The sequence below is a fragment of the Macaca thibetana genome, chromosome 7, assembly GCF_024542745.1.
Source record: "Macaca thibetana thibetana isolate TM-01 chromosome 7, ASM2454274v1, whole genome shotgun sequence".
In the NCBI taxonomy this organism is placed as follows: domain Eukaryota; kingdom Metazoa; phylum Chordata; class Mammalia; order Primates; family Cercopithecidae; genus Macaca; species Macaca thibetana.
Genome location: NC_065584.1, coordinates 164058961 through 164086257, shown reverse-complemented (window position 1 = coordinate 164086257; position 27297 = coordinate 164058961). Strand labels below are relative to the sequence as shown.

The window sequence follows — 27297 nt, the reverse complement described above, 5'->3', positions numbered from 1 at the left end:
AATGGCAGAAATGAGACACGTTCTCTGGCTTTCTCACTCTGTAGCTATTCTGTTGTCACCACAAAGCACACCCTCCTTGGAATTATAGCACATTCAACCTCTCAGCCAATCAGAAAAATGAAAAGCTGAATGTAGAAAAATAAGGTTGCTCTAAAAGCAGCAGCCCTTAGACACAGAACCCTGGGATGCTCCGAAAGCATCAGTGGCTCCCATTGCCTTTAGAAAAATATTCAAACTCCCGACCATGACCTGGAGTACCCAGTGAGATCCACCCTTTGCTGGCCCCTCTAACCCAGAGCCACCCATCCCACTCCCCTCCTTCCTCATCCTAATCAGGCCACCACTTTTCAGAGCTGCATATGCCTCCCCTTTCCTATCTCAAGGCTGTGGCAGAAGCCGTTCCCTCCACCTGCAATGATCTCCCACCAGCCATGCCCTTAGAATGAACAGCTGCTTCTTCTCCTGCAGGTCTTAACCTAAACGTCGCCTCCATCATCACGTGCATTTACAGCACTGGACTCTTCATTCATACAGTTGATCACAGTCTGTGATTACTTCATGTATTTGGCCAGTTGCAAACCATCCTTCTTCCCACTAGAACATAAGCTCCAGGAGCGCAGGAGGCAGGCAGAGGCAGGAGACTAATCAGGGGCTGCTGAAACCCAGAGTCCAGGTGAGAGAGGTGGAAACCCTGAGAGGATGAAGGAACAGGGTCTTTACGATTAAAAAGAAAAAAAAAAAAACTTTACCGAGAGAGACTCAGGTGGAAAATTAGCAAGACCTGCCATCCCATTGGTTGTAACAGAAAAGAAGACAGGATCAAACATGATGTCCATGGTTCTGCCTGAGGCCACCAGGCAGATGCATGTCACCTGTAGAGAGGGGAGAGCTGAAGACAAGCAGGTTTATGGGCAATGGAAGATGATGAGTGGCAGTGATCTCATCACATTTAATCTCAGGGAGGTCACATTTGAGATGCCCAATGGCAGAAAAGGGCTTTAGTGGCCCCCACTCTCCAGTATGGTAAGGACACTTATTACAGAAACCAGTGGAGCCCAATAAGGAGGACAGTGGGTGGTGTGTGCTGAGGGCGGTGGACCGAACAAAAGGGCACGTGCAGAGGCTCAGCAGGTGGCAGCCCTGTTGTCCAGAGCCCAGGGAATGAAGTGATGTGGCTGCCACGTGCACCGCAGGGGATGTGCAGGCTGGCTGAGGATAGTGGCAGCTGGGCAGAGCCTCATGAGGTCACTTTGGGGTATGGTTGCACTCAACGCTTTCACAGCCCAGCCTGGCTGGTCAGCCTTTTCTTGCACTTCTTCAAGGGCAACTAGCCAGCAGTGGGAAGTTGAATTTGGTGGCTTGACCACACTAGGATTTCAGTTTTCAACACTGCCAGGCAGGTGCCACCACTCCTCCTTCATAGGATTTGCCAAAGCTGCACAGAAGAAGTAGGGTTTGAACCTTCTCTCCCACTGGGTCACTGTGGACAAACCCTCAACTTCCCTTCATCGATGCCTTTCTGCCTCATTCTGAGGAGCCCTGGAGGCCACATTCCCACATCAATCAGAGCAGTCCAATTTTTAACTGTTTTATATATTAGGTTTCCACATGAGATTTTATCTTTCCCAATGCTTTAAAAAGCTTGCCCTTCACCATGAGTTATTACTAAATGCCCTTCAACTCTGCCATGCTATGAATGCAGATTTAAATGTACATAATTTTGTAGCAGGATGTTTCAAAACGCCAGACTGAAAATACTGAATGACAATAAATACCATTTATTGAGCATCTGCTGTGTGCCAGGCACCAGAGTGCATGTTTTACATATAGCTCTTCCCTTAATTATTCCAACAGCCCTGTGAGGTTCTCACTATTTGCCCATTTTCTAGATGGCAAAACTGAGGCTCAGAGATGTTAAGTAAGTTGTTCAAAGTTACAAAGCAAGTACATGCAGAAACTGGCCCATGAACCCAGAAGGTCTTCCTGATTCTAAAACCTGAGCTCTTCATCCACAAACAGCATGAAGACTGGCTGGGGACTGTTATTCCTTGCTGTCTGTTACCAAAATACATGGAGAAAGAAAGAGAATTAACAGCAGGTGAAAATATGTCACAGTCGCGCCAGTGATTTTTGTGAAGGCGGCTTTTGTTTCTGCTTGGGTGGGAACTTTGCAACTCTGAATCCCCTGAGCATTGATGGGAAGCGCACCAAGGCAGGCATCCACGCCCCACAATCCGGTTTCCCTGGAATCTGTGGGAGCGTGGAGCCAGTGCCCGTGTGCGTGCAGCCAAGAACAGAACTCAGCCCCCTGATGTTTATGCAGGAGCACTAGTGACGCGTGGACTTGAGAGAGGTCCAGAACACTGCCAACGCCCAAACACTTCCGTGAGGGCGACTGTCGTGCAGGGAGCAGCTGGGAGGTGTGGGCACCCCCACTCTCTGTCCCCGACTCAGAGAGGAGAATACAGCCCCTCACACACACAGCCTTCATTTCCAGCCTCCAGTCTCCTTCACTGAGGAGTGATTTTGCCCCTGATAGTGAGGCAGCATAGAGAATTTCCAGCCATTGAGACCCAACGTTAGATCCTGGCTCTAAATCTCGGCTCTGCCACCTCCTAGCTGGGGAGGCTTTTAAGTTCTCTGAGTCTCAGTTTCTCCATCTCTGTGTTAAACTACATGCTGTTTGGAAAGCCCTAGCACAGAACAGTAGGTGTTATCAGTAAATTGTAGCAGCTGGGGCTTCGGCTTCCACCTTTATGACAAGACTGTTCCTCACTATAGCAGTGACCTAGGTCCCTGGGGTCTCTCGCAGGCTGGAAGCAAGTCAACACTGAGCCCTGACCCTGCATATGAAAATAGGATGGAAATCTTAGCTCAAAGAACCTGCGAGTTCCTGAAAAGGTGTGAGCAAGCAAGCCCCTACCAAAGGACAGGTGATTGCTGTGGGAGCTTCCTTTATCACTGTGGACAAACTATCACCAAGCCCTGTTAGTTTTTCCTCCTGGGTATATCTCTCAGAGCTGTGCCATCTGTCCCTCTCTTCCTCCACCACTCTGGTCCAGATTGGGATCACCTCTCACTTGGACTCATCTTACGCAGTGGCCTCCTGACTGGTGTGTTGGTCAGGGTAGGTTGGGTTGTGCTATAATAACAACCAACCCCCAGATCTCCATCAGCACAACTAAGACTCATCTCTTGCTTGTGCTTTACGTCCCATGCAGCTGGCAGGAGGCCACTGCTCATGATGATCACTCAGGGACCTGGACTGGTAGAGACTTGGTCCTGATGGCAGCCTCCATGGTCCCCTCCACTGAGGAGAGGGAGTGTGACAGATCTCTCATTGGCTTTTCCCAGAAGGGATCCACTCTGAGCGCAGTTTACTAGACAGGGTGAGCCACCTGGCTTGATTTCAGAAGAGGTGCAGAAGTGCAGACCTACTGTGTTCCTGGACACAGAGCGCCAGAGAGGATATGGTGCTAATGGTATCCACTGTCCCCACACATGCGCTGTGCCCCCTCCCCCAGTCCACTGGCCTCTCTGCAGCCAGAACCACCTTTCTAAAATGCAAATCTGATCATCAGGAACACACACAGTAGCTGAAGAGAGGTTTTATGGTGGTTTCATGAGGACACGGATAGTGTGTGGTGTGAGTGTAAGCTCGGAGCTTACAGGGGCAGGATCCTTGCCTGGCCTCCCCTCCTTTCATTAAGCTCAGTGACTCTGTCATTCTTGACCAAGCGTCACAGAAGCATTTTGGCCACAAGGCTTCCCTAGAATTAACAAGGGAGAGGATTTTAAAGGTTAAAGTGTCCTCCTGAAATGTTAACACTCCATTGACAGCCTTCACTCAACAGAGATTTACCAGTACCTCCAAGGAGCCAGGCCTATGCCTCCTTGGCGCTGCGAGGATGGGACGAACAGCAGGGACCCTCCCTGGAGGGGCTTGCCATTCAGTGAGGGGACAGTCTGTGAACAGACAGTGACAATGCAGTGTGATCCTTGCTGGCACACCAGAGAGCCAAGGAGGGGTGGGAGCTATGGGACTCCAGTGAGGGCACTTCCCCCAGCCCCAGGGTGTGGGGGGGTGATTAGGGACATATAGGCTGCAGGGGACACCAAAGCTGCCCTTTGGACACCAAAGCCTGTGTGCTATGTCACAAAGCTCAGGTCTTCCCGGGCCCAGTGTGGAGCCAGTGCAGGGCTCTGAGTGAGAAAGGGGTGGCTATGATCTGTGTGTTAGGAAGATACTGCAGAGTGAGAATGAACAGGAGAAAACCCATCTGGAGGCAGGAAGCCAGTTCAGAGGGAGCTGCAGAACTGAGCAGTAGCAAAGGCCTGAATTTGGGAAGTACCATGAACACTAAAGATCTCCCCTCCACTCCCATCCCAGCCTGTGACTCAGCCACTGAAGCCTGTGCTGTAGTAGTGGGCCCCTAAAACCATCCAGAGCTCAAGAACCTGAGACTCTGCAGCCCCATGCCCTCTGCCCCATGCCCTCTGCCCCATGCCCTCTGGGGCTTCCCACATACTGGGTTTGGGGCGGCAGTGGGAATGTCAAATTCTCATCCCATGAAAACTTCAAGTGTTGTCTCCACACCTTCCAAGCCAGCCACCCATTCAGATAAAACACCTTTTCAGATTACAGAGTCATTTTCCATGATTAGCATTTCATTTAACCACCATAGTAACCCTGCAGTTACTGTGGTTCTACATAAGAGAGGCACATCCTCATTTGACAGAGGAGGCTTGAATAGACAGAGTTCATTCTCTTCACAAATACCTATTGAGTGTCTATTTTGTGCCAGGCACTGAGCTCTCACTGCTAAATGTCAGAATCTTCACCAGGCCTCCCGGTTCTAGGTCAATAAGGTCAGTGGACATGAGGCCAGTTGTTAAATGAGGTAATTTATACCCTAAAGACTAGATTTTACTAATCCATCAAGGCTAATGCAATTTCTTTCCCCTGAAACATGAGATAATTATTTTCCAAAAGATACTTCCTAGTGGAGCTTTTTTTTTTCGAACTGGAAAATCCAACTCAGATCTTAAAATAAAGTCCTTTCAAAATCAGTTTTAGAAGAATGAATGAATTTTTGGTAACCTTAGCTGGTGTTCCAAAACTCCATATAGAAATTTAGAGAAACCTGATCAAGATGAACTTTTCTTGCTAGACTATATGAGTGAAATATAATCAACTTTGTTTAGATGCCTCTTGGGCTTTTAGCCAAACTCAAGAAATTAGTGAAATCATTTGGAAGAACCTGTTCACATGTAGTTCTCAGCCTGCCCAGTTTCCCTGTGCGCTAAGCCTGCTGCTGCCCTCCCACCCCCTTTCCTCCTCAATGGGCCTTCCTGCCCCCTCACTGCACTAGTAGCCACCCCAGCTCCCTTCACTTCTGGTCACATCTGCAGGCAGCAAGGAATTGGGGTTAGGGGGAAGGGCTGGTGTTTCAGAAGGAAAGCCAGTATTGGGTGGGCATCAGTGAGGAGAAGCAAGTAATTACATCTTAGTTTCCTGGTAGCCTGAGCAAGGAGGGAAACAGGCTGGTTATGAGATAGTCATTGCCACATGGAAAGACAAAGTGCAGTTGCTCAGACAAGAGTACTTGTGTCCCCGGAGCTTGCATATGGGGGACCAGCAGGGAAATGATGATGACCTTAAGGGTAGAGGCACTGCCAGTATAGGGCCTGCCCCCATGAGCAGCATCTGCTGTCTCTTAGGGGTGGCTGAGCATGCTCAGTGAAGACCACACTACAGGAGGCTTAAATGGTGGGGTCCCAGGGAGGAGTGTCCTGGTGTCCAGATAAGACAGTGTGCAGCTTGGAGAAGCCTGGGGAATGGATGGGCAATTTGAGCCTCTTAAATAGCCATTGCCTTCTTTTATTTTAAATTTTAGGATTGGTAATGCATTTCAATAGCTCAACATTCAAAGAGACAAAAAAGTATACAGTGACAATGCTCCTTTAATGACTCTGTTCACTTCCCTAGTGGCCATTATACCAGTTTCTCATACATTCTCCCAGAGGGATTATATACATACACACACACACACACACACGTATATATGCAAACATCTGTCTGTCTATATGCATGTGTGTATAATTATATAAATTGTAACACAGTCTGCACCATGTTTTTCTATTTTGTGGAGAGGATTCTCTGTGAGTACATTGATCACCATTCTTTTTTATGGCTCTATAGTATTCCATGGTGTGGATATGCTATCATTTTTTTGACCAGTCTCTTCTTGAGGGATATTTAGGTAATTTAAAGTCTTTTGCTTATTAAAGTAAATATCCCTGCACATGGGCCATTTCCAACCAAGTTTTTGACAGAAGCTGAAGGGCAGATACATCCATACTGAAGTTCGTACCTTCATTCAGCAACTATGAGAAAGGGGGCTGTTGAAAAGGGAAGGGCAGGCTGGCTAAGGCATCATCACAGATTGAAAGATGTTTGTGCAGGACCAGCCAAGTGTAACAGCCACCAGGACCCTGTTTCATCTGTAGCCATGGCGCCCAGGTCCTGAAGCAATTTACATTAAAACAGAGACCCTTCCGCAGGCAGAGACCCTACACTGACATGGGCCCCCAGGCCTTGGGTCAGGCACAGCCTCGTCCAAGGTTGATTCTGAAAGAGGGGGGCTTTCAAGGGCCTCTAAGCCCTGAGGTTGCAGTCACTTTCTGAATCTCCTCCCACTTACTTCCTCTCAACTCCCAGTGAGGCCAGGCAGGGAGGATGAGTGAACACGTTGCATGGCACCCAGGAGGTCAGTCTCTGGCCGCAGGCCTCTTCCTGGGCTGGTTTGGGGCCCAGAGTGACGTATGGCTCAGGCCCTAAAGACTGGGAACCTGGACAAAGACCTGAGACAGGCACTGAGAACAGGGACAAAGCAGAGGTTCTAGTGCAGCCACCAGGGCCCAGGAAGACTCAGACTTGAGAACTCAGAGTCAGAGTTTGGGCAGAAAGAAGCCAGTTGGAGCTAGGAAGGAGGTCACGAAGTGGGGTCCTGACCCTGTGTAAAACCACAGCTCTGGTTAGCTGGCCCTAACCGGAGCAGCAGAGTGGGACCTGGTAAGGGGTGGGATCAGCCAAGAGTAGTGGCATCTATCCCCGAGCCCACCCCACCCACCCCTTCTCTCAGAGGAGGCAACAAGCAGAGGCCCAGGCAGCAGGTCTGAACTCCCAAAAGCAGGATGAATTGGAGGGGCAAGGAGATCAGAGGGGACTGTTTGATGGTCCAGGTGGGTAATGATGAACCCCTGAAGCAGGCATGGCAGTGAGGATGGGGGAAGGCACAGATTCCAGAAATACTAGAGAGGAAAAACAGATACAACTGGCAGCCAGTGACACAGCGGGAATAGGAGAGAAGCAGGAACTGAAGATGATGTGCAGGATGCCACAAACGCCGACTCCCTATAACCCACTGATCTTGCATGGCTGTGGCCGTTCTGGTTATGAGCCCCTCCCCACCACGTCCTCAGGATGGCGGCTGGATCCTACATTGTGTGTGTGTGTGCAGGCATATGAATGCTCATGCATGTGTGTTTTCTAGTAATGTGCCACTGCTAGGTTGATTACACCCATCATTTGACCTTGTAAATGAATCCAGTGGTTTACAAAACACTATTTCAGCCTTTTCATGAATGAGGAGCTCCCACAATGTAGTCCTAAACAACCCCGTGAGGTGGGTAATATTGTCCCCATTTTGTGAAAGAGGAAACTGTCCACAGAAGTGAAGAGGTGTGTTGAAGACCCCAAGGCTAAATGATAAATAATACATTTGAACCCAGGTCTGATGACTCCAAACCCTGGCAGACCCCACAACCCCAGGGCCCCCAAGTGGACTCCCTGGAACACTGGTTTTATGGAATATTGATAGCTCTTCCCAAAAAATGAAAACAAAAATATTCCATGGGGGTTCCAGAAAAGGCTCCTTATGGAAGGACTGCTTTGTGCCCTGTCAGCTCTCCCTGAAGAGGCACAGATGACTTTGATGAAAAACAAGTCCCCCCAACCCCTTCCAGCCAGCTCCATTGCCCATGCCTGAGGGGTATATTCAACACCACCCACTTTGTGGCTTTTGCTATTAACCAATTAATAAGCTGGGCTCCTGGGCAGTAGTGACAAATGCATTCAGTCACCCATTCAGTCAACCAGGGCTACCCTGTGCCCCGGCCAAGGCATGGTGCCAGGCTCCAGGGAGAGTTCTTGGTCAGGAATCATTTCTTTGAAAGGAACAGGAGTCTTTTGCTCAAAGCAGCTTAAGCAAGAGAGGACTATCCTGGAAGAAACACAGCGGTAATTGATGGAACTCAGGGAGAAAATAAATGTCTGGGTCTCCATGGCCTGAACACCTCCACCTGGCCTTGCCCCCACCACTTGAGTTCCATCACCTCCTCTTGCCACTTTCTCTGAGACCCTTCTGCTTCCTTCTTGGTTTCTTACTTGTACTTAGAGCTCAGCACACGCAGCTCATCAGCCTGGTCTCTCTGTGCCACTATGCCACATTCCCAGGAGCCCCAGATGGGTGACCCCTGGTACACGTCCACTGCTGCTCCAGGCAGTTGCATCCAGGACCACGGGCCTCTGAGAGGGCATGAGGGGCAGGGGAGAGGTCCTGCATTTCTAGTATGACAACAACCACGTTGCTCCTCCCTCAGGGATTCCAAGCTCTGGGTGATTATAACCAGCTGGGGGGTTTTCAAAAAGACCAATGCCTGCAACCTCCCCTCCCCTCCCCACCCAGCACTCTGTTTTAATGGATCTGAGAAGGGACTTGAGCGACGGTACTTCTTTAAGTTCCCAGACATTGCTACTGTGTAGCCTGGATTGAGACTATGGGCTGTAGCTGGAAAGATAATCAGAACGTCATTATGAGTTGAGAATGGCCTTGATGGCGCAGGATGGGGTGCTATCTGAGAGCCCCTGGCAGCTCGCCCATTAGGAAGAACCACCATGCCTTTCTGAAAGCATGTATACAGCTGGCATGCGTGTTGTCATTGATGGCTGCAAAGTGAACCATGTCTGGCTTCTAGTGGAGGCTAAATACCGGTTGAATTAATGAACAAGAAATGACTTGGAAAGTTTGGCATGGGAATTTTCACTCTAATACCACGTGTATAGAATTGACCAAGGCAAGTGTTGTTGGTCCTGTTTATCAGAAAGGAAGCAGGGCTTGGAGAGATGAAAAGGCTGCCCAGAGTGCCCAGCTCTAAGCAGCACTGCCAGACCCAGACTCAGCTATGGAGGCTTCCACCTGCTCCTCTGTCTGTAGGGGAACCAAACATCCCAGTTTGCTCAGGACTGTCTTGGTTTTAGTACTGAAAGTGCCATGCCCCCGGGAATCTCCTTAGTGTCAGGCAAACCCAGGACAGTTGGTCACCCTACTGTCAGTGGTTGTCCAATGTTCCATGTTCAGTGCAGGGGCTGCAGGGGCTGCTGGTGAGTTGGGAGAGGCAGGAGGCAAAAGAGAGGCTAAGTAGGTGGGGCTTCACACCCCCAGCCCCAGCTTCCAGAGGGGAATTAGATCCAGCTCCAGACTGACCTCGGGTAGCAGGGGCCATTTTGCAACTTGGTTGGGCAGGAGAGGCATACTGGGGCCAGGAAGCACATACTGGACAGGAAGGGCATACTTGCGCCAGGTATGAGCTGGAGCTCATGCACCTCCAGGCCAGCTGAGGCCACAGGTGTGGTTCCAGAACATTTCCTCCAGCAAAGACAAGGGCCCGCAAGTGAGTCTAGTCGTGGCACAACCCCAGATGTGATTTCTGGGTACGTCACAGGTATAGTTTGTGGATCAATCCCTTTTTTCCTACTAAGGCCCCAGGCGAAAGTCTAGACTAGCGAGTAGTTCTCAACCTTGACTGCGCGTTGGAATCAGCCGGGGATGCTATGTAAAACTCCAATGTCCAGCCATGGTTGAGACTCGCAGGTCTAGGGATACTCAGCAACCCAGGTCAAGCCTCAGGAGGTCCAGGCTCCATCCCTGCACCTGGGAAGGCCTTGGAATCATTGTGGATCTGTTACAGTGATTTTGATACCGCCAGTATTTCTCGCTCAATCTTAGGACTCCTGGTGGAATCCCAAATCAGGTTATCCATCTCTTACTTCAGGTCTAGGGAAGCTCTAGGTCCATCTTTGATTTTTGTGGAGGCCCCAGGTGGAGCTCTGGGCCCATCTCTGCAGCCCTGCAGGAGCCTTAGAAGTGGTTCACCAAGTCTTACCTCTTCTCTAGCAAAATCGGGTGTGGCCCATTGGTGGTTTCTTCCTCTGTTGCATTTCTGGGGAATCCCTGAATGAGGCTGTGTTCTGTTCATACAACTGCGATTGGACCCCAGTGATGGTTCTGTGAATCCCTGGATGCATTATGAGGCCTGGGTGTGGCTCTGAGTTGGCCCCTGCAGGCTAGTGAGGCTCATGATAAGGGTCTTTCTATACAGCCCATGGCACCTTCCAGGTGTGGTAGTGGACCTGGGCCTCCCGCCCAGGTGAAGCTCCACATAGGATATTGGCCCTGCCCTCACAACCTGGTGAGTGCTCTGGTAATGCTGAGGCTGTCCTTGCAGTCTTAGGCTAAGCCAGGTTCAGATGTATCTCCGGACTATAAGACTCCCTATCACTGACCCTCACATCAGCTGCCTACCCCACCCTAACCTGGCTCCAGTCCAGTTCAGGGAAGAGCCTTAGCCCAATTTCCCCACAGGTGCCAGCTTCCCTTAGAAGGAGCCATGGGCTTATCAGTTCTCCTTGAAGCATGAACATGTAAGGAATCACCTAGGGTGCTCTTCAAAATAAATCCCAGTCGTACCCCTAGGGATCCTGATTCAGAAGGCCTGCTAGTACTTGGAGATCTACATTTTTAGCAAGCGCCCCAAGGGATATGGAGTGGACAATGGGGATACTGAAGTAGGAGAAATGCATTTTTACATCTAATTACCTCTGAGGCAACTGTAGATCCGAGCCTGATCCTGGAAAACTGGTGATACCCAGCAAGACTGAAGACAGTCCTGGCCCCGAATATAGTTTTATCTCAAGTGATGGTGGCTTGTCTTAAGCAATGCTTCTCATATCTCAGGGTGCAGCAGGATCACCTGGGGGGCTTGTTTCAAAACAGAGGTCTGGGGTGGAGCCCAAGAACTTACATTCCTAACAAATTCCGAGGTGATTTGGGTGCTGCTGCTGCTCCAGTGACTTTAAGGATTCTCATGGCAATAAGGGTGGTGGGACATTCTTGGAAGAAAAAGAACCACAGTACAGGCAGCATTCCCAGCACACATAACTGAGAAGAGGTGGAGTCCAGGTGTTCCAGGGCAGCCAGTCTTGTCCCCATGCCACCCCCAACCACCTGCAGCCAGAGCCTGAGACGCCACCTCTAGCTTTCCACCCTCAGTGCAACTCAGCGGCACCCCATGTCTGCTAGTGCCATCCTCCGTGCTCTGCCATCTCTGCTTGGCCTCACACCTCCTGCTCACCTGCCCTTCATGGCTTCTGCTTGTTCATAGCCCTTCTTGTCTCTCACAACCCCAACTCCTAGTGGTCTCCTTGCAGCTTCTGATGATACTGCCAACCAACTGCCTCTCCTCCTATTTCCTAAGGCAAACTCCCAGCCTCACTTCCCTGTTGGGGCAGTTTGGAGAGCCCTTGCTCTACCTGGCCCCAGTCCAGCTTCCCCACAGGAACCAGCTGCCCTTAGAAAGAGCCATGGGCTTATCAGGCATCATGACTCCCCTGTCCGGACAGTCTGGTGAAGGGCTGCAGGGGATGCTAGATCTGCTCCAGCAACTCTAGTGGGCCTGTGAAGATTTGTCATTGAAACTTGGATGCGGGTCCTATATCTGAATGTATCCTATATCCTTGATCACATATAGTGAGTCTTGATCACATCCAGGGCCCGGGGAATGTGGGCATGAGGCTCTCTGTTGCATTGGAGAGTCCTAGGGTGTCCCTGGGACTGACTCCAGAACAATGCTGTTGTTCTGCAGAGGAATCCAACTGGGATCCAGGCAAGCCTATGTGGTCACATTGTTGTGTCAGGTGTGACTCAGGTCCTATCCTGTGGTCACACTGAGGCTCTCATGTTGTGACTCTGAGAAGCTCTGGGTAGCTCTGGTTGGTCTCAGCATCATTCTGGGGATGTCCAAGTTGTGATTCTGGCCTCATTACAGCAGCTCCAGTGTTGCCCCCAGTGAGAGTCTGGTTTTCACTCTGCAGCTTTGGAGGGATCTGTCTCTGGCCTCTGCCCAACCTTATAACTCTGAGGAAGGCCAGGTGGGAGTTCAGCTTTCAAAGGTGACTCGGGTCAGCCTGAGCTCTGAACCAATACCAGCTGAGGTTATGAGACTGTCTCAAGAGCTCTGGTGCTATGCAGGGTCATTGTTTTTCCATGGAAGAAATTGATATTAAGAAGATTTATCAAGAACTCCCAGAAACCCCCTAACTGCTCCAGACCACCACCCTCTTGAGGTCCTCAGGCAGTTGCTGGCAATATAATGCTCCTCAGTTCTCTGCAGCTATCTCAGAGCTCCAGGGAGCTGGGCTGGCCTGACTGAGGCTTTGGAGCTTGGGCCTTGAACCAAAGCAGGCCAGTGGCTCCTCCTTCCTCCCTAAGCTCATTTCCCAATAGCAGATGGTACTGCTCCAGAATCCAGAAAGCCTCTCCCAAAATACACCCAAACCAGCCAGAAAAGATCATAGGGACAGGAGAGTGAGTCTTAGGGCCAGAAGATATGTGTTCAGACTTCTAGGACAGGGGGAAGGAGTGGGAGCCCCTGCCCCTGGTACACTCAGTCACAGCCTGGAGAAGAGGAAGGAGCCAAGAAAGGGGAAACTAGGGGGCCCCAATATGGGGTGCCGCTTTGCAGCTGGTACCACCCTGACCAGTTAACTTCACCTGCCATGTGGAAAGAAGCTGGGAAGAGTGGGGAGGGAAGACTTGGAAAGGGGACACAGAGAAGAAAGGCAGGAACAGAAACACAAAGAAAGGAGGAGACAGCTGCAGAGGGCCAGGCGCAGTGGCTCACAACTATGATCCCAGCAATTTGGGAGGTCAAGGCGGATGGATCACTTGAGGGCAGCTGTTCAAGACCAGCCTGGCCAACACGGCGAAACCCCGTCTCTACTAAAAATACAAAAAAAAAAAAAAAAAAAAAATTAGCCAGGCATGGTGGCACACACCTGTAGTCCCAGCAACTCGGGAGGCTGAGGCAGGAGAATCACTGGAACCCAGAAGGTGGAGGTTGCAGTAAGCAGAGATTGTGCCAGTGTACTCCAGCCTGGGCAACAGAGTGAGACTCTGACTCAAAAAGAAAGAAAGAAAGAGAGAAAGAGAGAAAGAAAGAATAAAAAAGAAAGCTTCAGAGAATGCAAAGGAGAGAGACAGAGAGAAATGGAAAGAACAGAGAGGAAAGGAAATGATCCCTTTCCAGGCTCAAAGATCCAAGAGGTAGGGTTTTCCTAGAACTTTGGTCTATCCATGCCAGAGGCAGCCCTGCTCCTTGTTAAAAGTGCAATAATGGGAGATAGCCTTGCAGTGGGTCCTGAGACCCACCATGAAAACAAGGCTTCAGGCTCAGGCATGTCCAAGCCACCATCCATCTCCCTTGCATATTTGCTCCTTGGGAACACAGCAAGAGCATCGGCAGCCCAGCCTGCTGGAGACCAGCAGAGGATAAGAGGTCCGAGTGTCCCTTGGGGAAGGTTGCCCTGAGCCTTGACATGCTCCTGTACAGCCACCAGTCACGCACAAGATGGGCAATTCAGATCCTCAACAACTTTGTGTCTATTTCCCTGAAGTTGCCCTTAACTTCTAAAATGGAATGGGGCCTAGAAGATCATCATATTTTTACCCCAAGCCCATACCAGCCAAGAAATCACCTATGCTTTAAAGTGGCACCCAAGCTTGCCAAGGAGAAAGTTATAAAAATATTAATAAAATAAGAAGCATAGTGAACATGCATTGGATGCTTGCTTGCAGGCACCAGAATTATCTCACTTGACTCTCACAACAACCATGCAAGGAAGGGACTCTTCTTATGCCCATTTTGTAGATGAAGAAACTGAGGTGAGAGCCATCCAGTGACTGGCCCCAGGTTACACACCTAGCAAGTAGTACCAACAATAGCGTTTCCCAGATAACACAATGCCACCTACACCTGTCATTTGTTGTCATCTGAAACATGAAGGAATATTAACCTCCACCTGCTTAGTCCACCTCCAATTATTAAGGCCACTTCTTTATCTCAAAAGGAAATCAAGTTTCCCAAATAGAGTCTCCCTTTTTTAAAAAACCCCAGACAGAAACTAAGGCTGAACGGAAGCATTTGTCTCCCTTTTTCCCCAGTTATATGCTCTGTCCCAGTCAGGGGAGCTGCCCAGATAGGGGCTGGGTGGAGAGTGGGCTCCTTGACCCAAACTGGACCACAAAGCTGGACTATTGCAACCCTGAGACTCCCACGTGCTCTCCATCTCCAAAGTCCCAGAAGATCAGTGGGACACACAAGCATATCCCAGACCCAACCTCATATCTGTGGAACCAAATGCGTCCTGAGCAGAATGCTAGCACCTGAGCATTTCCCAGGCAGAAGCAAGGCACCCCGAACATTACTCCCCAGCCCCTGCTGCCACTATCCATGGACCTCGTGGGGACATCCGGGGTTGGGGGCTTCCACCGTCTTCAGGTGTCTGTGTCAGCTCATGGCAGGGAATCTTCCATTTGGGTGAATGGCCCATAAGAGCCTCATAAGGGCCAAGGTTTTCTGCAAGTGCCGTAAAGTGTAATGGTGAAAGCTAGGTGGTGGGATATGAGTTTTTACTATAAAATAATTGTAATGTCTGGGAATGTTTAAAATTTTCATAATAAAATGTTGGCAGTGGGTGAGGAAGGTAGACAAAGATCAAGGCCTTTTCAGCCCAGGCACCTCAAGGACCCAATAAAAAGCAATAGGAAGTCCCTTCTTCTGCCCATTTCCCCCAAATCTTTGCCTTCCCTTACTTAAGAAACACCAGCATTGATAGTCTTTACTTTTCTGATGCCATCACCAAAAAATCTCTTTCTGTCCAACTGCTGCAGCAAGACCTGCTTCCCCTGGAGAAGTCTGCCCAGTCCCTCTATCCTGGCTGGAAAGCAAGATAAAGATGGGAAATTGGGTGGCACAGAGAAAATTCTATCACTTATATTTCTCATTCCCAGGGCTCCACTTATTTGGGGTGAGCCTACATTGGGACAAAAACAGTGGTTACAGATCCTCACTAACCAAAGACAGCAAACAGGGTCTTGCCATCCCCATAGGGGCCTGTGTCCCTGAGAGATGCAGCAGTGTGGCTGGGATGTCACAAGTGCCCAGAAAGGTTGCTTGCAAAATCATTAACAAGTGCAAGAGGGGTGAGGACCATCATGAGGTCCTGGGTGCCTCATCAGGACATCATCAGAACCCCAAGGTGAAGTATTCATGTGTCTGTTCATTCATTCATTCTTCAGCTATTCATCAGCATCCACTCAGTACTAGGCTCTGTGCAGGGTTCTAGAGTTTCCAAATAAGCAGGTACAAGCCCTGGCCCTGAGCAGTCCAAGACCAAAGGGTCAGCCAGGCTGTGAGGCTCCAAGGAAGGAGGGGCCTCAGGGAGAAGTCTTGTAGGCGAGGGGAAGGATGGAGTGCAGACACCCCCCCATCCCCAGCCTAAGCCTGGCCAGGCCTGAAGTCCAGGAAAACTCTTTTCTGAGACCTGAATCTCTGGCCTGTGTGTTCCCTGGGGCCCAGGGAGGGGTCCTTGCCTGGCCTCTGCTGGGGTTCAGCCTGCCAGGCTCACACTTAGACCACACTTAGGCCACACACCTGACCTGACAGAGAAGAGGGATGGGCCAGAAACATACACAGCCTCTGAGAGCTACAGGAGAGATTGGGAACAACCCAGGGCCTATTCAGAAGTGCAGGGAAAGACCCAAAACACATCCACACACATCCACGCATGCACACTCTCATTCACGTTCTCCAGACAGATATATTCATAGATGGATAGATGTAAAAGCATGTGTATGTGTGTATGTGTGTGTAGATATATATATACACAGATCTATATATTAATATATATTTTTATATTTATATGTGTGTCTCTGTGTGTGTGTGTGTGTGTATATATATATTTATATATATGAGCTCAAAAAGACCTTGAGCCCAGCTCATCTAAGTCCCCATTTCATAGATGAGGAAGCTAAGAATGACAAGGAGGAAGAGACTTAGTTGCCCCCGAGCCACACTGTCTCAACTGTAGAACTGACACCAGATAAGACCCCCTTTCCAGTGCTCTTTCTGCACCCAGAAAGCCACTTGCCCCCTATTAAGTTTTGTCCATTACAGTGAAGAGAACAAACAGGGTGAACAGAAGGGCCCTGGGCTAAGAGTCAAGCCATTGTCGCCCTAGACAGCAATCCCAGAGACACCTCACACCCACCTCCAAGCCTCAGCCCCCTCTGTGAAGTGGGGTCATGCCACCTACCTCCACCGTGGTTGGGCTCCCTCAGGAACACAGTGACAGTGCCTGCAGGGTGACAGGCACACAGCAGAGCCTCACAAAAACAGTCACCTTCCCTTTTTTTCCCCACACCACTGGTTGTGTTTTAGGTTTTCCTGCACATAGGTTTGGAGATCTGCATTCTCAGTGAGTCCCTTTCAACTCTCTAAGCTCCCATTTTCATAGCATCTTCCAGGAGCCTAGAGCTCATCCTCTTTCTCTAGACGTAGTCTTTGGTCTTTCCCAGTGGATTATACTCTGTCTCTGTAGGCTTCTCCCTGTCCCACCCCGCCCCCACCCATCTATCTCTATCGTATCTGTCTCTGTCTCTATCTCCGTCCCTACCAGTTCCCACGTAGAGCAAAGTCTCATTTACTTGCTACCCAAAGTCCGGATTTGTGCTGATTCAGAAACTCTGGGTGGAAGCTGACTTTCCCTTAGCAAACAATTTCTACAAGTCAGTCGGGCAATGTGGTTGCATAAAACAGATGTCAGGGGGCAGGTTTATAAGCACAAAGGGAACAAACTGCTCTCAATTCATTCGAGGCACTTATATTCCAGCTCAGGCCTCCTGCAGCAGCAAAAGCACCATTGGGCAAAGGCAGCCCAGGGTTCTGGCTTCAGTGATGCTGTTTCTAGCCTGGTGACCTTGGACAAATGACTGTGTCTTGCCTCAAAACATCCCCAACTAAATGGGAATAACAGACTTAATTTCTAGGGCAGTTGTATCTCTAGTCAGCTGATGTGTACAAAGAACCTAATACTATGCCTGAGGCGTGGTAGGGCCTCCAGTTTCCCTTCTCCTTAAGGTGGAGGCCCTCACAGCTGCCTGAACTGCAGTTCCTCTGGCCAGGAGCCTGAAGTGGCTCTGGACTCTCCCAGAGCTCACCCTGGACCCTGAAGCCTGTCTGTTATGCCTCACAGGGAAGCTTCTGGGTCACACCTGTCCTGAAAGCCATCCCTCCATAAACTGGCCACTACACTTGAACTCCAGGCTCGTCAGTCACTCAGGGTCTAGGCAGTGTCTCCCATCCCAGGAGGACAGCAGATGCAGGATGCTTGTTAGGAGACTGTGGCAGTAGCCCTGGAGAAAGGTGGTGGGGCCTAAGCTAGGGCAGCAGTGATGGGGTCAGAGCGAGGTCACACAGATGGAGTAGACAGGCAGACGAACTAGCAACTATTGGAGTGACAGGAAGGGAGTGGGGAAAGCCTCTGGGTAGCCTGCGGCCAGCTTTCTGAAGCCTCCAGGAGTCCCGTGCCTGGTCTGCAGGACAGAGTTGGGCATCATCACCTGTCAGAAGTTCAAGGTCTCTGATGACTGGGTTCAGGCCTGGAGGGTCTTCCTGGCATCCTTCCTCACAGTTAGGTTTCCAGCAGGGGTGAGGCTGCAGGGGATTCCAGTACACACGGGTAGCAGGGAGCCATCTGCTTCCCCACTCAGGAGGGCCAATTGGGAAGACTCTGCGAGGAGTGAAAGCCCTCAGCCAAGCCCATCACGCCATGCAGCTCTGAGTCCCCTGGTGACCCAGTGGGGAAGGAGAACACTCCTGCTCTGCTCCCAGCAATGGGCCCCTATAGCTCTGGGACATTCCCCTTGGGGCTCTAAGGAGACCCAGCAACCCCACCGTGCCTATATGTAGCTGAGTGCCTTGTTTCTGATTTGGGACTCTGAGTCTCACCTGCCTACAGGCTCCTTGAGGTGGGGACTTTGCCTTTTTGTCTTTACATCCCAGGGCCAAGCCCAGGGCCTAAGCAGGCGGCAGTTGCCCAGTGCAGGTGTGTCATCCTGGCTCCTCTGCTTTCCCGCCGTTTGACCTTAGGCAAGCAGCTCAACTTCTCTGAGCTTCAGGTTCATCAGCTGTAACACAGAGAATACCTGTTCCGCTTGGTGATTGTGGAAATAATGAGATCATGGGAGACAAGCATTTGTGTGTTCATCATCTCTCGAGAGATGGCGAAAGTGCTAGGTAGCCGCCTGCCACTATGTGTCACCTGCTTCCTCCTCGAGGGGGGCGGGTTGCCCACTGGAGCCTTTCAGATTCAGTTATTTGAGGCTATAGCTGACATTTCATTCTATAGCCCCAGTTATCTGTTTCCTAGGAAACAAGAGACAGACATTGACTCTGTAACAACTCTCTCTCTCTCTCTCTCTCTCCCCCCCCTCCCTCCCTCTCCCTCTCTCTCCCCCCTACCACACTCATTTCCCCCGCCCCCTGCTTCACATACACCCGGCTGCCACCTAGACTGACAATTAACAAAAATATATAAATGTCAGCAGAAGCTAAAATTAGTTTACACACTGCACCTTGTGCTGCTGCTCCCTGCCACCTGGACACTGAGGGATGGAGGGACGGGCACCCTCTCTGGCTCAGTACCACACCATGGCTGGCCCGTGGTGCATCCTCTGAATGGCAGACCTAAGGACCCCTCTCTGTACCTCACCCCCTGCCTCTCTCCTCCCCGTTTCACCAGGACTAGGCCCAGACTGGTCCCCCAGCACTTCGTTTGTCTGTCTGCTCTCTTCAACGAATCCCTCTGCGTGCGGAACTGGCCCCTCAGAGCCCCTGCCCCTTCCTCCTGCCAATGTCCCAGCCCAGTCTGACTCTCCCAACATGCCCAGTTGCTCAAACCAGAAACCTGGGCTTTGTTCCTGCTGCCCTCTCCTCCCACGGCTCCTCCTCTCAGCTGCACCCCAGCCCCTGCCCACCTGCCCACTGGCATCCCTGTACAGCCCCCTCCCCCTCCCAAATATGCTGTGAGCTCTGGACACCAAGCTGTCCCCATGCTCTTCCATTCAGCTGAAATAAAACCAGAACCAATGTCCCATCCTCTGGGAAGCCCTCCTGATCTCCCTGGGATAAGTCAGTGGGTGACTTGCTCTGTGCCCCCACAGCCCTTTGTTCTTACCTCCATGACAGTAGTGATTGCACCACATTAATTATAGCAATTACAGTGCTTACTAGGTGCCAAGCATTCTTCTAGGAGCTTTACATGTATTTAACTCATATAACAGTATTGCAGATGGGTGTCTATTGTCTGACTCTTCTGCTTCCCTGAGTCCTTAAGGGGCAGGGCCCATGGTTGACATGGTTCTAAGTTAGTCACCTACACCCAACACAGAGGTGGCTTCCAGTGGGCTCTAATAGGGACCGTGTCTGTTTACTTATTGCTCTAACCCCAGGACGTAGAAGGGCACTTAGTCCATTTTTGTGCTGTGAGTTAAATACATGCTGCATTGAATTAGTACCCAATTCCCAAAAGGATGTTCTAATGATGTGCTTTCCCTGCCTTCCCATCGGCGTGCCTGATGGTTTCAAACTGGCTTTTTTGCAATTTGTTGTCGAACAGGGCTTTGTGTGTTTTGTTTCCTTCTTACAATATCCTAAGCATAGGTTCTGTTACATGGTACAAAAGCCCTTTTAATCGAGAATTGGAAACTGCTAAATAGAATGGCATTCTGATTATCACAAACAAGGAATCTGTGCCTAGCTGATGTGGCAGCAGGCACTTTGCAAAACAGCTAGATTGATTGCAGGAGTCTCTGTTGGTCCCATGGACACTCTGGTAATTGGAGATGTCTTCTTCTTGGTACAGCATTACTTCACGGTGAACTTCAGCCATGAGAACCAGAAAGCCTTGGAGCTGAGGACAGAGGACGCAAAAGATTGTGATGAATGGGTGGCAGCCATTGCACATGCCAGGTATGTCTCCTTGCCCAGGGCAGGAAGCCCCCACCCCATAGTCCAGGCAGAAGAGACCAGACCCAAGGGCCCTTGAACAAAGCCAAGCCCCATGAAGAGGAGGGCAGGGGAAAGGAGGAGAAGCAGCATCTCTTGGCAGGGTCCACCCTTACAGCCTACACCTCTGAGATGAGCCTCTCAGTGCCACAGGGAATGAGAGGCCATGAGTATTGTAGCTCCTACCCTGTTCCCACACTAGTTACCTCTTTTATATTAGTGGAACCAAGTATTTGGTTTGGTTAAAGGATTTTTTGGTTCCTGAAGCCTAAGTCCTCCAACATTCTGACCCAAATGCAGCCATTCATTCGCTGCATGACCATGAACCAGTCCTCTCTGCTCTCTGGACCTTGCTTTTCTCATCCAGAGACTGACATTCTAAACCTCTCTGAACTTTGACACTCAGGGATTCTAGGCCTGCTCCTTGCCTCTGCTCCAGCAGTAAGTGCCCCCTGGAGGGAGACTCCCTGGGCCAGGAGAGGGGAAAGACAAAGGACAATAGGTACCACAGAGACAACAGGGGCTCCAAGCTGAACGGAGTCCCTTTTGGGTCCTAGGGAAATGATGGGTTTGTGAGTCAGGATGTGATTCCAGAGCTGACAATCGCCTGGCAGAGCTGAGCATGGTTAGGGGCAGCAGCACCCAGACTTTCCCTTCTGGGCAGTGGATCTTTCTACCTTAGTGAGTAATGGTGTTTCTGTATCTGCTGCCTAAAAAAATGGAAGCTCCTGAGGGCAGGGATCAGATGTGATTCTTTGCATTACCGAGGCCTGATAAATGCGTAGATAGAGTGCCCAGTAAATATGGGTTAGAGGAATGCAAGAATGGATGAATGGTTGGAGGATAGATGCAAAACTGGTTGTTGAGTTTATATATGGAAGATGAATGGTGAATTAATGGAGGATACATGGATGATGCATGGACGAGTTGAAAGTATGTGTGGATGATGGATGTATGCTTGGATAGATGGATCCTAGGGCCCCTCCTTGAGCCTTGGGTCAGACTAGTTAACCAGAAGCCCTTATTATGACTATAGCAATGACCTTGGCCCTGAGATAAGGCCATCTCTAGTTCTTTCCTCAAGGGGTATCCATTCTAGCTACAGAGACCAGGTTGTCACATATGAACCAGTAGTCAGGCCCAGTGCACAGTGCTGGGAGACAGATGGATGCAACATAAGTATTCCCTCAGGTAGACATTAGATGTATGCACAGATAGCTCTGGTGCATGAGGCTGGGTTAAATACAAAACAACATGAGAGAGAGACATTACTTCCATCTGCAGGGAAATGGGAGAATATGGGGAAGCTGGAAATAGGGTAAGATTTGGCCTGAGTAAGGGGATTGGGAGTCAGACTTAATGGGTTAGATTGGTAGCATTGAATGCTCATTTCTCCCCACCCCCCACAAAAAAAGCTTTAAATAAAGGCACTGATACAGGAAAGATAATTCCAAGAATAATGAAGAGGCAAAGTCTGGGTGTCATAAAGTGATGAGGTTGGCCAGGTGCAGTGGTTCACACCTGTAATCCCAGCACTTCGGGAGACCAAAGTGGGCAAATCACTTGAGGTCAGGAGTTTGAGATCAGCCTGGCCAACATGGTGAAGCCGCATCTCTACTAAAAATACAAAAATTAGCTGGGCATAGCGGGGGATGGTAGGGGAGCCTATAGTCCCAACTACAGTCCCAAAATCAGGAGGCTGAGACAGGAGAATTGCTTGAACCGAGGAGGCAGAAGTTGCTTGAACCGAGGAGGCGGAAGTTGCAGTGAGCTGAGATCGCGCCATTGCACTCCAGCCTGGGCAACGGAACAAGGCTTGGTCTCAAAAAAAAAAAAAAAAAAAAAGAGAGAGAAAGTAGATGAGGTTGGACCGTGGACCGTGGGCTGGAACCAGACCATAACTGGATCTTGAATACTGCTGAGATGTTTGACCTTTCCCCTGTGAAAGTGGGAAGCCATCGAGGGTGTTATACAAGGGGAGTAGCATGATCAGAACTATGATCTGAATTGGAAATTGCTCATGATGTGGAGGATAAAACTGAGTGAGGAAGAACCCAGATGCAGGGGGAGCAATTGGACCTCAGTCTCCTAAGCACTAAAGTAGAACCAAGAGCACAGTTATTTTAAGGAGCAAATGAAATTATTTATGTGAAGGGGCTTTGTAAATGTAGAAGTATTATAGAATTCTAACTTTTACATGCTAATAACCAGGACTACATTGATTTAGAATCTCAATCAATAAGAAAAATTTCTAAAGGCAATGAAATACCAATACTTATATAGTAGAGTGGCTAAAATGGTTAAGACAGAAAATACTGAATGTTGAAGATGAGTGGAACAAACATGACTCTCATCTAGTGCTGGCAGGAGGATAAAATGGCACAACCACTTTGGAAAATTGCAAGGCTGTTGCTTAAAAAGTTAAACATACATCTGCTCTGTGACCCAGCAGTTCCACTTCTTGGTACTTATCCAAGAGAAATGAAAAAATGTCCATAAGAAGTCGTATGCAAATATCCCTTAGCAGCTTTATGCATGATAGTCCAAAACTAAGAATAGCCAATGTGTCCATCAACAGGCAAATGTCTAAAGTCACCTTGGTACATGCATGCAATAGGATGCTGCTCAGCAGTAAAAGGAACCAGTTACAAATGCGTGCAACCTGGTGGATGAATCTCAAAATCAATTTGCTGAGTGAAGAGTCAGACACAAAATAGTACATGATATTTGGTTCCAGTTACATGAAATTCTAAAATAGGCAAAATGAGCCTGTGGTGATAGAAATCAGAACAGTAGTTGCTTCTGGTGTAGGGATTGACAGGGAAGGGCATGAGGGAACTTCCTGGGGTGATGGAAATTTCATCTGGATTTGAGTGCATTCATTTATCAAAACTGATCAAACTGCACTTAAGACCTGTGCTTTCTACAATATGTATGTTAAACCTCAAATTTTAAAAATGAATGATATATATTTTTTTTAATTTTAAAGATAGTGTTTTAATTTTCTATTGCTGCATGAAACTCAGCAGCATGAAACAACACCCATTATTTTACCTCCCTGTTCTTTGGGTCAGAAGTCCATACTTGACTGAGGTCTCTCTCTGCCCAGGGTCTCATAGGCTAAAATCGAAGAGTCATAATCCCAGCACTTTGGGAGGCCGAGGCGGGCAGATCACGAGGTCAGGAGATTGAGACCATCCTGGCTAACACGGTTAAACCACATCTCTACTAAAAATACAAAAAATTAGCCAGGCGTGGTGGCGAGTGCCTGTAGTCCCAGCTACTCGAGAGGCTGCGGCAGGAGAATGGCTTGAACCCGGGAGGCAGAGCTTGCAGTGAGCAGAGATTGCACCACTGCACTCAGCCTGGGAGACAGAACAAGACACTGTCTCAAACACAACAACAACAAAAAAAGAGTCAGTGGGCTGGGCTCCTCTCTGAAGGCTCTGAGAAATGATCACTTCCAGGCTCGTTCTTGTTGTTGGCAGAATTCAGCTCCTTGTAGCCATGGGACTGAAGTCCCTGTTTCCTTGCTGGCAGCTGAGAAGGGGAGTAGGGGGCACTTCCTAGAGGCTGCATACTCCTTGCCACATGGCCTCCTCCATCCTCAAGCTAGTAACTCTCCAGCCTCAGATTTCTCACTGTGCCTTCTACAACCAGCAGAGAAAACGCCCCTCTTTTAAAGGCTCATGCAATTGGATCACAGCCACCTAGACAATCTCCCTGCTTTAAGGTCAACTGAGCCACATTGACACAAGCTGGTGACAGGAGAAGAAGCCCTGCGGGGCAACTGTGCAACGGTGCATGCCACACAGGCAAAGCACTCCTCTCCTGCCTACCATGGACAGGATAATTTTTCAAGCAATTCACTAAATTAAAGACTGGCTCTAAGAAGCCAATAAAATAATAATAATCCAATTGACATCAATGCTGCCAAGCCTGTCTGGGCCTCTAGAGCCTGACAGAATGTTCTGCATCTGAGAGTGTCTGTCTGCTCTGCAGTCTGTCCAGCTCTCACAGTTCATCATGTGCTTACGATAACCCAGGGAGGGGTCCCTTCAGCCCATTTGACAGACGTATGACCCAATGTCACACAGGACATGGGTGCCTAAGTGAGGGTTGTAGAGTCCCAGATCCTGGCTCCCAGTAAGCTGGGAGCTCTGCAACTGCCAGGTAATGCAGATTCAACACAAACTAGAAGCCTTCCTCCCCAGTAAAGGAGCAGCTGGTGATGGAGACCACAGACCTGTGAACAAAAACCTCTCCATATGCATCATCCTTTTGGAAGCCAGGGGCACATGTCAATGGGACAGTGATGGAATGATGGGACAGGTTGATTGTTTGCCTTCTTCCTTTGTCAAGCCCTGGGGCCAGCCCACTGGCCTCCCAGGAATGTCTCCCATTCAAAATGGGGGCCAGGGGAGTGACATGGTGATGGTCGCAGAAAGGGAAATCAAGGCATCTTCCTTAGAATAGTCAACATCAACATCAGCCATCCTGGCTGAGCTGAGGCTTGTTGAGCAGTGCCTGGGACAATAGGAGCTATCGTGCTTTTATCTATGGAGTTGGCCATAAGACCAGAGGGGGACACTGTAACTGTAAGCATCATTGAACCCTCAGACACTCTGTGTGTGTGTGTGTGTGTGTGTGTGTGTGTGTGTGTGTGTGTGTTTGTATCAATGGAGACACTGGCTGTCTTCCACAACCATATTAAGTATTTTCACATATTCCCAACTTAGTTTTTATTTACATATATATAATAGATACTTCCTATGTACGAAAAAAGGCACTGGAGTATATTAATATCATGTAGAGACACAATGTTCTCTCGCGCTGTATGTATAATATTCTGGTATTATGGGATGCCTCTGTGGGGGGTGTGTGTTTATGTACAGCAAGGTACAAAATGCAACATCAAGTGCATTTTACAGTGTATGTTTCAGTGGAGAGAACTGTATGCCAAACCAGAAGATGAAACCACTAAAGGAGGCACAAATGCACTGTCAGGGGCTGGAGCCCAAATCTAGCTCCAGCTTTGACACTCATGGACTGTGATTTGGACCTCAGTTTCTTCATTTGTGAAATGAGACAGCTGGTCTTTTGTGATCCCCAAGTTCCCTTCTCTGAGAGTCTGTGAGTCTGTAAAGATCACGCCTGCACAAGGGAGGATAGAAGGATTAGAAGGATAGGAAGGAATGGAAGGATAGGAAAGATAGGAAGGAAAGGAAGGATAGGAAGGAAGGGAGGGAGGGAAGGAAGGAAGGGAGGGAAGGATAGGAAAGGAAAGGGAAGGGAGGAAGGAGAGGAGAGGAGAGAAGGATGGAGGGAGGGTTGGAACGAGGGACAGAAGGAGGGAGGGAGGCTAGCAGAGCAGCCTGCAGATGAGGTGGACGCCTGTTTTACAGCACTCTGACGGGGTCCATTAGTAAGAACAGACTAATGAGGCAGCTGAATTTTCACACCCGTGGGGTGAGGGGAGGTGTGGTGGTACAAAACAGACTCCTTCAGGTTCTCAGCTGAATTTCCTTTGCAAGGAAAAACAATTAAGTCTCTTGAGAAGTTGGAAAAACTTAAAAACCTGATATTCATTTTCATAACAGAAGCACAAAATCTTATTACACTTTAATAGGACAGCATTACAAACTAAAGGATTCTCTCTTCTAGCCCTGTTATTTATCTTTAAAAGTGGGTGGGAACAAGAACGCAGATGTGCTTTCTAGAGCAGACTCGGGCCCACCGCCCCACCTTTCTCCAGCTGTCTCCCTGCCTGGACTGCCCCCAGCTCCACCCTGCCAAGCCCTCTCACTCTGCAGGATGCTGGGAGTCAGGGCCTTCTGCTAAGTGCAGGTGGGTGGGTGAGCCCCTCTCCCGGTCAGTGCCCTGCTTGGTTTGCCAGAGGACAAGGAGTCAGCATCTTACCTGCCATGTCCATCTGTCCACAGCTACAGGACCCTGGCCACAGAGCATGAGGCATTAATGCAGAAGTACCTGCACCTGCTGCAGATCGTGGAGACGGAAAAGACCGTAGCCAAGCAGCTTCGGCAGCAGATCGAGGATGGGGAGATCGAGATCGAGCGGCTGAAGGCAGAGGTGACTGCGGGCTGGCGGGTGGAGAAGGCTGGCCAGGGGCCCAGGCCCTAGGCACAACATCTTAAACCCTGGGCTCCTGCAGGATCGGGGAGCCACATGACGGGCAGGGGAACCAGCTCCCAGATGCAGTTCTTCCAGGCTCCAAACTTAAGATGTGGTAGTACTGGCAGAATGAGAAGGTCCTGTGGTCAGACTGGGTTTAACTCTCACCTCTGCCACTTACTGACTGCAACCTGGAACAAGTCCCTCAACGTGCCTGTGCCTCAGTTTCTGCAGCTGTAAAACAGGGCTTTCTATAAACACCTGACAAGGTTGTGAGGATTGAGTGAGATTACCTATGGGTAAGCTCCTAGTTACTGTGTCAGCAACTGTATTGACTGAGCATTCTGCGTTAATAGCCCAAGACTCTGGAGGGCGCAGGGTCACTGGTAGGTCACTAGAGTGTGGGCTTCTGCTTAACTCCAAGGCAGCCCCTTCCCTCCACCCATCTTGATGAAAGCTCCTGCAGGGGCCCACCAGCCAGCATTCTGGAGGCGGCATTGTTGCCAGACTAAGCTTCTTGGCACCTGGCTTCCCCAAGTGTGGGCCGTGAAGCAGCAGCATTGGTTTCACCTGGAACAGAATCTCAGGCCAGGCCCCAGATCTTCTAAATTAGAATCTACATTTTCACAACAGCCCAGGTGATTCCATTTACATTAAACCTTGGGAAGCACCAGCTCTTAGTCCCTTAGATGCCCCTCACTAGCTATCAACCCCGACACAGAATGATCTGATCATCTCTTCCCCCGTCACCTCACCAGCATGCTCAGAACCATCTGGCCATATCACACAAGGACCATGGACTCTGCACTGAGGAGGGGAAAATGAAAACACAGACCCCTGAAGTCAGCTGGGTATCCAATTTGCAGGGTCTGATGCGAGGTGAAAATGCAAGGCCCAGGCCAGGGAAGTCATTCTCCT

At 49.6% G+C, this 27297-nt stretch overlaps 2 protein-coding genes across 5 annotated transcripts in view; one reads left to right on the top strand and one right to left on the bottom strand.

The window, feature by feature from the left end:
* The window catches only part of RASGRF1 (Ras protein specific guanine nucleotide releasing factor 1), a 129911-nt gene that overhangs the window by 4155 nt on the left and 98459 nt on the right, over positions 1-27297 (top strand). For both annotated transcript variants that reach the window (XM_050799949.1, XM_050799948.1), the window contains exons 2-3: positions 20105-20211; positions 26190-26337. In XM_050799949.1, the coding sequence (XP_050655906.1) occupies positions 20105-20211; positions 26190-26337 (255 nt within the window). The remainder of the gene's footprint in view (positions 1-20104; positions 20212-26189; positions 26338-27297) is intronic.
* The window catches only part of TMED3 (transmembrane p24 trafficking protein 3), a 319386-nt gene that overhangs the window by 233715 nt on the left and 58374 nt on the right, over positions 1-27297 (bottom strand). The gene's annotated exons all lie outside the window — the stretch shown is intronic.